Below are 9,639 nucleotides of genomic sequence, written 5' to 3' on the forward strand. Positions count from 1 at the left end.
GGGCTCCTATGTAGGACTCCAGACCCTCACACGACTTTTTGATGAATCTAGCGAGCTCGCATGAACCGAAAACATACTCAAAATAATGAATGCAACGTTTAAAACGTCACACGCTCCGCCTGAAAGCAGCACGCAGAAAACCGCTCTGACAGCCCAGGTGAATGCGGATTCCCAGGCAGGGCGAGGCGCACCACCGAGCCCCGCCCCGCAGACAGCTGCTGCGCAGGCGCGGTTCGGCGCCGCGCCCCGACAAGATGGCGGCGTCCGCGCTGTGCTGGGCGCTGAGGGCCGCTCGGCAGGTCAGCCTCTCTCCTGCCCTTCTCTTTCCCGAGAGAGACGGCCCGGAGCTGCAGCAGCCTATTTTCTGTTGCTGTTTTAAACTAGGTTCTCCCAAGCCAAACGCGGGGCTACTACGTGGACTGGAGGATGCTGCGCGATGTCAAGAGGAGGAAGCTGGCCTACGAGTACGCGGACGAGCGGCTGCGGATCAACGCCATCCGAAAGAACACCATCCTGCCCAAGGAGCTGCAGGTACGGGCAGGGCACGCAGCGCAGCCTGACTGGCTTAAGTCTCCTTTCAATTGTCAGTTGCATAGCTTGGGAAAGCTGTTTTCCTTTATTGCGTGCTGTCTGGTTACTCATATAGCTGCCTGAATAAAGATTTTTACAGTTTTGTTTAGGAGCTTGGAAGCCCAATCCTGCCAAAGCCACTAGTTTAATTAGAAATTGTTAATTTTAACATGGAAACCTAGAACAGCTTATGTCTAACCTTATTTTCTCCTCTCTTACACTAAAGCCGTACTATCCTGTCACAATCAGGCTGTGTACAAATTTGGTCCCCCTCCTGCTTATACCCCCCAAATACTGGAAGGCCACATTGAGGTCTCCCCTGGACCTTCCCCAAGCTAGACAAGTCCAACTTCCTCAACATTTCTCCATAGGAGAGGTGCTCCAGCCCTCTAATGATCTTTGTAGCCTTCCTTAGGACCCACTCCAACTGCTCCACATCCCTCCTGTGCTGGGGACAGACTGGGATGTAGTACTGCAGGTGGGGGCCGTTGCAAGGGCAGAGCAGAAGGGGACAGTCCCTTCCCTGCCCACTGCCACCCCTCTGTTGATGCTGCCCAGGACTGGCCATCTGGGCTGCAAGAGTACACAGCTGTTTCACATCCACCTTTTTGTCCACCAGGAGCCTTAGGCCCTTCTGTGCAGGGCTTCTTTTAAGGATTTTCACACAGAGGGTGATGAGGCACTGGAACAGGTTGCCCAAGGAGGCTGTGGATGCCCCATCCCTGAAGGCATTCAAGGCCAGGCTGGATGTGGCTCCGGGCAGCCTGGTCTGCTGGTTGGTGACCCTGCACATAGCAGGGGGTTGGAACCAGATGATCATTGTGGTCCTTTTCAACTCAAGTCATCCTATGATTTTATGATTTCTTCTCCCAGTCTGTACACGTATCTGGTATTGCCCCAGCACCAGTATAGCACCTTGCACATGGCCACGTTGATCCTCATTAGGTTTGCATGGGCCCACTTCTCAAGCCTGTCCCAAACTTTGGTTGACATCCCTCCGTACTGTTGCATCAACTGCACAACTCATCTTGATGTCACCCTTAATCCTGACTTCTTTTGAAGATATGGATCCCCTTAGAAGGTAGCCTGACACTAATGCTTTTCAACATTTGCAATATAATGGGAACTTTCATAGTCCAGCATCACCTTCCTTTTACGTCCAACCATGTCTTCCTATCACAGGATCCTTTAAGCCTTGCTTTTTTGTTGTTTTTATTATTATTTACCAACTGCTACTACCTGATGCTTTCTGCTGACTTTTTGCTCTCTTGTACACAGACAGAACTTGAAGCTTCTCGCTAGAGCAGAGACATTTTCACTCATTCTCTTCTGCCTGTAGCTCCTTATGAAGTACGAGCTGTAATATCCATTTTTATCGGCAACCTGTGAAGGTAGATAAGAAACAGCTTATCTTGAAGGACTAACCCACTCCATATTTACTGGCTTGAGGTTGTATGATGCATCAGAAGGTTAAATTGTAAGCTTTGATGTAGATCACTTTACATTCACTGTTAGGGTGTCTAAAAAGAAAGGCAGGAGGAAGTTTACCATTAAATATTCAAGCATACTCATGATGTAATAGTAGCCTGTAGTGATAGCTGTTCTACAATGGGATTTGGAGGTCTGGAAATAAGATCCCTCAAAATCCTAGGGAACACGGTTAAACTCTAAGCTGTGGTCTTCTGTTTTAGGAAGTGGCTGATAGAGAGATTGCTGCCTTGCCCCGGGACAGCTGCCCTGTGAGGATCCGAAATAGGTGCGTCCTGACGTCCCGCCCTCGGGGGGTGAAGCGGCGTTGGAGGCTTAGCAGGATTGTTTTCCGCCATTTTGCTGACCATGCTCAGATGTCTGGGATACAGAGGGCCATGTGGTAGTTCACTGCATGGATATGTGTTCACACAGAAAACACAGGACAGGCTCAGTTTGCAAGTTCAGTTCAAACAGACTCCTATGTGTAAGTCCAGCCTCAAACTGATGCAGGATGGAAGAAGAGCCACACTGACTCATTTACTGGATTGTGCTTGGGATCAGCTCACTGACAAGCAGCAGCATAACTACACTAAGCCAGTCTGTGTAAGAAGCAGTTTTATTTTGAGGGGGGGGGGAATAAAATCAATCGCATTGTTGCAGAACTGAGCTGAGGTCTGTGATGGGTAACATTTAAAATAAAGACATATAGCAAAGGCTCATTTAAGTTTTTTTTTTTTTTTTTTTTTGCCACTATATGGTTAAATTCACCATGGTAATTTAAGTAAAAGCATAAATGAAACTTCACAACAGGGTAAAGTAGTATTCTGCCATGAACAGGAATGAGCATGAACTTAAAAACATAATCTCAAGTTCAGATATCTTGCTATGCAAACCTAATACAAACATATTAACAAGCGACAAAGAACAGGTAGAGAACCTACTGGAAACAACAACATGTTAATATTCTTCTCCTACCTATAGTGCAGAACTTGTTCCAGTGCTTTAAAAATAAAGTAGCAATTAAGTCCTAGTCCAGACCATAACAGGGCAGTAATGGCTTGCTTAATTTGGCAGGTAACATTAAGTAAACCTGTCCCTGGGAGAAACACAAGGAGGAAGCATGAAAGAAACAACAGTAGCCCCAGCAAGCCTGCTGCTAAGTTCATGTTTGCCATGTACTCTTCTTCAAGCAGGGCAATAAAGGGGAAATGGCCACTCTGCCCTCCCTAGCTGTATGTGGCAGGGGCTGCAATAATTAGGCCAAGTTGTACTATCCTCAGGTGGAAGACACACAGGCAGCAAGTTAACAGCAATCCATCACCCCCAATTTTGTGAAACTTTGGTGTATAACTTAACACACTACTTACTCTGTTACATTAAAACCTTTCAAAGTTGATAGGAGGTTATGGAGCTTCTCTCTTTTCCACATACACTGCTAGAGCCAGGGTCAACTTGCTAGCATCAGCAACTCACTACTCTTCTGTGACTGGTGCCACCTAGAGACACCCCAAGGAGGTCACACTTAGCATAGAAGCTAAAGGGCAGTTTTCAAAAGCCGTGAGCAGTTGAACAGGTAGTACATAAATTTTTTAATACCACAGTATAAACACCACACCACTTCTGCTCAGCTAGCAAGTGCACTGTCTTGAGATAGTGGTTCTGCTTGCCTCAGCATTTTTCCTTTTGTCACAACGTACTATCCCACATGTCAAAAAAGCATACCCCACAGTGACACTAGTCCCAGTAACCAGGTGGGACAGAGAGACCTTTACCCACCCCGATTTAGGATTCCTTTTTTCTTCTACATTCCCTTCTCAGCTTCACAAAAGCCTCCACTTATCTGAGGTGCTTTTTTTAGGGAGGATAAGGATTTACCTACGCTCCACTCCTCAGGAAATGGTGAATCACTTGACTGAAGGAAATGCTTTATAAGCTATTTTATTTAAATATTTTCTCCAACCTGAAATGGAAAATGAGTGTCTTTGCTTGGAAGAAGATTGTGTAAACAATGATCTTTGCAGCACAGCGAGTTCTCACATGGAAGATCTGTATTAAGGCAGCCCTTAGAGTACTTTCAAATATCCATTGGTATGTCCCCTTTGGATTGCTTTTCTCTGCTTTCAACCCAGGCCTTGTTGATGGTGCGCTTCATTTCATCATCTCCTTCTGCATACATCTTTTTTAAAAGGTTCATAAGCCCTTCACTAGGATCTGAGGTGTCATAGGCAGCCTTCCTGCAAGACAGATATATATGAGAAGATCAGTCCTAGCTAACAATTCTCTGCAAAAATCTGAACACCAGAATTTGTTAGAAACATCATCAGTGAGCATTTTGTTTTGGCCAAGTCTTTACATCATGGAAACCATTAATCACATTTTTGTCACCGTGTCTTCAGGTGCATTTAGACTAAATGCAATTCCACTTAAAAGCTGTCCAGTTAAGGATAACAGGAAGCAATTTGCAGTAAACGTGACCCACCACCAAAATTAATTTTAAAAAGCAGGACTTGAATGTAACAGATCCAGAAAGTGCCAACATCTGTCTGCAAATTAAAAGAAAAAAAACAAAAACCACCAGAAGAACGACAACACTGAGCTTTTCAAGTGGCCATATCTGTGATCCAAAAGGCATTTTCTGCTTCCAGCTGCTATGGTGTTCAGAGGTTAACTGCTTCATCATAGCACCTTGCATTTCTAAGCAATTTTCTCACCCTACAAAGCCAGCAACAGTGAAGAAGAATAATACTCCATGTGGGAAGCATCTTGCTATGACATGACCCACATTACCAGACTTCATATTATACCATCTCTGGCTAAACTGCCTCTATATCCCATTTTTCTAAAATCCCACAGGTATTCTTCAGGTAGCTGCAGGCTACCTGCAAAACACGCAGATCAAAATAAATCAGCAGAGGGAGTGAGTTCCCCAAGTATGGGGCTAGGCACCAGCCTCCCAGACCTGAACACTGGTAAACTGGGAGGAATATTTCTGGAGTGATTCATTTGTCTTAGGGTAAATCCTCAAGCCTTTGAACAAGGCAGCAATGCTAGCCCTGTCGGCTGGGCAGCAGATGGTATTTCTCTGCACAAGAAACAGATTTAATGAGATGACTACATTCCTCCAGCAACTGATCAGTAGTCAAGTTACCTTCTCCTAGTCTTTAATGCTGTTGTTTGAGAGGGGAAGGCAGTTTTTGCTCTGTTAGCCAGGACTGATCAGTTCAAGCTAGTCATTTTACAGAGATTAAAAAAAAAAAAAACAAAGCAAAATGAACAGTTGTTGTCAGGCCATAAGTGTCTCAAAAGTGAATGCTTCCACACTTCAAAGTGGGCCTGCAAATTCTCTTCTGGATGAGAATGTGTATATTTTAAAACAGCATGAAAGTATTATACTAAGTATTATACTAGCTATGTATTACTACTACACACACAGAAATGCATTTTGTCCCCAGGTGTTTCTGGCTGTAGCTTACCACTTTTTCACATCCAGTGCCCAAGCTGCCTGTAGTACTGGTCCCAAGAATTTGAAGCAAAATGATTTAAAGTTGTCTGAAAATTTTGTACAATGACCAGGTAAGCAAACAAAAAAAAAAGAAAAAAAAAAAACCTTTGCCAAAAGGATGCTGGGTGTTTTGTGTGGGCATTTCAAATGCATGTAAAAAAATATTATTTTTTCTGTATATCTACAGAATATAGCCTAAAAACAAAGTCAACCTCACCAGAGCAGTTCTTGGTAGAAACGCAGCCATTAAGATAAAACTGACTCATTAATTGGTTAATTACCTCTAGCACTCTCACTGAAGGTCTCATCTGTCTTATTTCCAATGATGTGACATTCATAATAAGCAATAAACCAATAGAAGAGTGGCAATCAGCTCTCAAAGAGCATCTCCTCCGCTGTCAGTCTTACTGGTACCACAAAAATCCCAGCCTAATGATTCACAAATACCTTGGGGGCCTGTGCCCCAGAACAGCAGTTCTCTTAATCTGACTGTCAGTGCGTTACAGCTCTTCTCTTGCCTGTCCTAAAGCAGTTTCAGAAAGAAGATAAGATGGAGGGGCAAGGAGACACTTACTCTTTCTCTTTGCTTTCTTTTTCCACCTGAGTGAGACACTCCCATTTTTCTTCCCGCTTCTTCTTACACATCACAAGGACTGTGTCTGTCTTTATCTGGATGGAGAACAGCAAGATAGGAATTTAGAATACTAATAAAGGATGCTAGACACAACCACAATGAACTTTCACCTCTTTCTATATCCACCAATTCCCAAAACATTTATTTGCTGTTGATTTTTAGGTAATATACAGAAATTCTAGCATGTATTCAGCTTCACAGCACCAAGTGTTGACCTCACTGTGGTGGATTAAATGGCATGACTGACAGAGTACTAGTAGAGTACTACAGTACTAACTACTCTATGGTACAGCAGAACATACAGTGCTGTAGAAGCACCAGTCAGTCATTTTAGGATACTAAGCATGCAGGACTGCCTGGTAAGTGGTGATACCGAGTTTTGGAAGAAGCTCTCCCAACTCATTTCTCCTAGGACAAGAAACTGGTTTAAGGGCATTGCTTCATTTCACAGTATGTTTGCAAGTTATAAGCAAAGCCTGTTTAATTGCTACCCTGACCTCAATTCCTCAAAACTGCTGTGTGCCATGGCACACAGAATTCTCCCTGAGCATCAGCTTAGCTCAGTGGCATGACTACTATTCTTTTTCACATTGTATTAAAAAGAAAAAAAAAAAAAAAAAAAGAAAATCACTGGAGCACCATTTTTTTTTTTTTTTTTTTTTTTCTTTTGGTACACTATTCTAGTTTTAGGACAGTTTCAAACTGAACCATCATTTGGTTCAATGGTGTTACAAGCAGCAAAGTAGGAAGAGTATTTCAATTGCAGTCATCAGCAGTGAAAAGTTGCTCCTGTTTAATCTATCTCTACTAAAGCCAGAGCAAGTTTTGACATTGTTTTGGGCATTATGCCTATTTAAGCTACTCAAGGCTTCAGTCTGCTCACAAGTCTCCAGTCCTTAAAACTGCAAAGGCTCTCAGAAGTGTTTCAGAGCAGAAGAATGCAAACTAATGCTTAGTGGAATTTTTTGCTTAATTATTGCTGAAATCCCAATTGGAGGGCTGTTTAGAAAAAGCATACAATACCTAGCTATGATCTTTTCAAAAAAAAGCCTATGGGCTCTAGAGAATGATTCCACAATTACAACAACTAGAGATTCTTAAGAATGACTTTCAGGCAACGACCATGGTACTACCTGTAACACACAGGGTTTGCACTGACCTTTCTGGAGCTGCCTTCCACAGAGATGGGCTTCAAGAGGTTGTTGAACGTCATGGTGTAGTTCTTTCCATTCAGATTCTTCACTAGCAGATCAAATGACCTGAAGCCAGAAGTTGGGGAGAAAGCAAACATAAATACATACTCCAGTCTGTACAAGACTGTTCCACACTGCCACTGCAAACTGTCCTAGATCCCTTTAGCAGGTGCATTACTTGGGAGAGCATGTCAACTGGCCCAAATTTCCTCCTACCCTTTCAGTTGGATTTAATACTGCCACATAAATATATGTATATATATATATATATATAGATTACACATCAAATCAAGATCTTTACAGGGTTCTTTCTCACTGACCTCCTGCAACTAAGGCAATTTTATTTAATCAACATTTCAGTTACATCACCATTAAAAACAGGGCTGGTGCCACATACCCTGTCAAGCGATATGAGGTGTAACGAGCATTTGTAAATTTTTTTTTAAATGCCCTCTGAAGAGGGCTATGCTTAAGGGTGTGTACTAAATAAATTGAAGCAGGGGGGCAGGAAAAGGCCTAGTTGACCTGTAACAGTACTCAACACTACACAGCCCTGCTTTTCAAATAATATTTCAACAGTTCCTCATCCATGCTTCTCCCTCATGGAATAGTGCAACAAGATGAACTCACCTCTCTGTGAAATTCACCTGCACGTTCTCAGCTGGAAGCTTCTGGACTCCATTTAAAGAGACATAAATCTTAATAAACTTGTCTGACTGATCCCAACCTGCAAGAGAATAAGAAATTAAGATCTAGCTTTCCTCCATACACTTAATGCATTCTGTTCTATGATTGCATGATTCCAATATTCTCACGAAGTCCATGGTAATGATCACAACCTGTGCCTTACTGAAACAACCTTCAGAGGGATAAGGGAAATCTGAGAGTAAAAGAAGGTCCTCACACATTCCTGAACTCCTCTAAATTTGGAGAAAAGCCATGCATCAGCTCAGTTAAAATGACAGAACTCTGTGCAGGAATTGGAGATGTCTGTTTTTGCTGCAGTTTCCTTGGCCCACTTTCTCCCAACACACCAGACAAGCATCTTGAGCAACTCCTTCTCCTTTTACCTACGTGACAAGCAGAGAAGCCAAAGCTCACTCTTTCAGTCTTGCTGAGCGTTACACAATGGAAAAAACACTCGCTGGTACAGCAGGGACTGTTAATACTTTCTACCAGTATGGGACAGCACTCACACCAACAGAACTAACACATACTGTGCTCAGGGCCACACAGTAAGCACACAGAACCTTTGTAAGTGGGGTCTCCAGTACAAAACAAACATTCAAGACGGCTTCTTACAGCACTATGTGAAGACTATAAGTCACTGACACCACTCAGGCTTCTCTTCAGGCAGAAGCCTGAGCTGTAAGGGCTTTTTGAGAAGCAAACCTACCGTAATTGTTGATTTTCACTGTGTACCCTCCCAGTGATGACTTTTCTTCCTCTATCACATCTTTTGGCTTTGGCAGAGGCTGACTCTTGATTTCTAGCTCTAGCTTGTGCTTTTCCATCATCAGGACATCACGCAGCCGCTTCCTCGTGGCCTTCACAAGCAGCTCTTTAACCTCCTCCAAATCCTTCTGCAGCTGTTTAACAACAGAAGATCGCACACGCCGATCAGACGAACCTGCTCAAGGTTCACTGCCGAGCTCTCCCCCGCTCACCAGATACCTCAGATTCACGCAATCAATGTCACTCGGCATGCTGCTAAGCACGAGGCTACGAACACCTTACCTCCCCTACCACACGTACATCAACGTTTAAGCTCCCATCAACCGGGACACAGCGGAAAGCCGTAAATGCTTTACAACCGAAACAGCTTCTCCGCGTTCAGAGGCCAACAGACCCCCTGCGTGAGCAGCGTCCTTCCCGCCAGTTCCCAGTCAAGAGCAGGGGGAAGGAAGGGAAGCCGCTCACCTCCTCGCGCGCAGCAGCCATGTCGTGTGTGGCACAACACCGAGCCGCACCTCCACAGCAAAGCCACCAACTCCACGGCCCCTCTGGAACCTTCCGACCTCCCGCCCCGCCCCCGCGCAGCGGAAGTGACGTACGTCTCCTCCTCCCCGGGGCGCACGCTGCCCCCTTCCCCACTTCCGCTCTCTCAGCGGAAGGGGAGGGCCAAACCGCGGCGTTGCCATGACGACGAGCAGCTTGATTGACAGCGCCCTAGAACCCGAGGAAGCGGGGCTGTTACCTCAGTGGGTTCGGCCCGCCTCGCGCGCTGCGCGTAGCTTCAGTGTCGTATCTTCACTTCAGTCTGTGGTATT

General features: G+C 44.5%; 2 protein-coding genes across 2 annotated transcripts; one reads left to right on the plus strand and one right to left on the minus strand.

Annotated features, from left to right (window-relative positions):
- Window positions 1-169: 169 nt before the first annotated feature.
- MRPS14 (mitochondrial ribosomal protein S14) lies at window positions 170-2,759 on the plus strand. Its single transcript, XM_052666195.1, has 3 exons — window positions 170-299; window positions 385-531; window positions 2,262-2,759. Exons 1-3 carry the CDS (start codon window positions 255-257, stop codon window positions 2,442-2,444), a joined length of 375 nt encoding a protein of 124 aa, XP_052522155.1. The 5' UTR covers window positions 170-254; the 3' UTR covers window positions 2,445-2,759.
- A 1,203-nt stretch (window positions 2,760-3,962) lies between these two features.
- CACYBP (calcyclin binding protein) lies at window positions 3,963-9,425 on the minus strand. The gene is made up of 6 exons (XM_052666200.1): window positions 9,290-9,425; window positions 8,766-8,958; window positions 8,000-8,096; window positions 7,336-7,435; window positions 6,117-6,211; window positions 3,963-4,274 (listed from the first exon to the last, which is right to left on the minus strand). Exons 1-6 carry the CDS (start codon window positions 9,308-9,310, stop codon window positions 4,115-4,117), a joined length of 666 nt encoding a protein of 221 aa, XP_052522160.1. The 5' UTR covers window positions 9,311-9,425; the 3' UTR covers window positions 3,963-4,114.
- Window positions 9,426-9,639: the final 214 nt, after the last annotated feature.

Source organism: Tympanuchus pallidicinctus, unplaced genomic scaffold (genome assembly GCF_026119805.1).
Source record: "Tympanuchus pallidicinctus isolate F22 unplaced genomic scaffold, pur_lepc_1.0 scaffold7, whole genome shotgun sequence".
In the NCBI taxonomy this organism is placed as follows: Eukaryota; Metazoa; Chordata; class Aves; order Galliformes; family Phasianidae; genus Tympanuchus; species Tympanuchus pallidicinctus.

Excerpts from the sequence above, each read along its gene's own strand:
- MRPS14 (XM_052666195.1), top strand. The coding sequence starts at position 255 with ATGGCGGCGTCCGCGCTGTGCTGGGCGCTGAGGGCCGCTCGGCAG. Across the intron at positions 300-384 it reads CGCTGAGGGCCGCTCGGCAG|GTTCTCCCAAGCCAAACGCG; the intron begins GTCAGCCTCTCT and ends GTTTTAAACTAG. Across the intron at positions 532-2,261 it reads TCCTGCCCAAGGAGCTGCAG|GAAGTGGCTGATAGAGAGAT; the intron begins GTACGGGCAGGG and ends CTTCTGTTTTAG.
- CACYBP (XM_052666200.1), bottom strand. The coding sequence starts at position 9,310 with ATGGCTGCTGCGCGCGAGGAG. Across the intron at positions 6,212-7,335 it reads TGGAAGGCAGCTCCAGAAAG|ATAAAGACAGACACAGTCCT; the intron begins GTCAGTGCAAAC and ends TTCTCCATCCAG. Across the intron at positions 4,275-6,116 it reads AAAGAAAGCAAAGAGAAAGA|GAAGGCTGCCTATGACACCT; the intron begins GTAAGTGTCTCC and ends TCTGTCTTGCAG.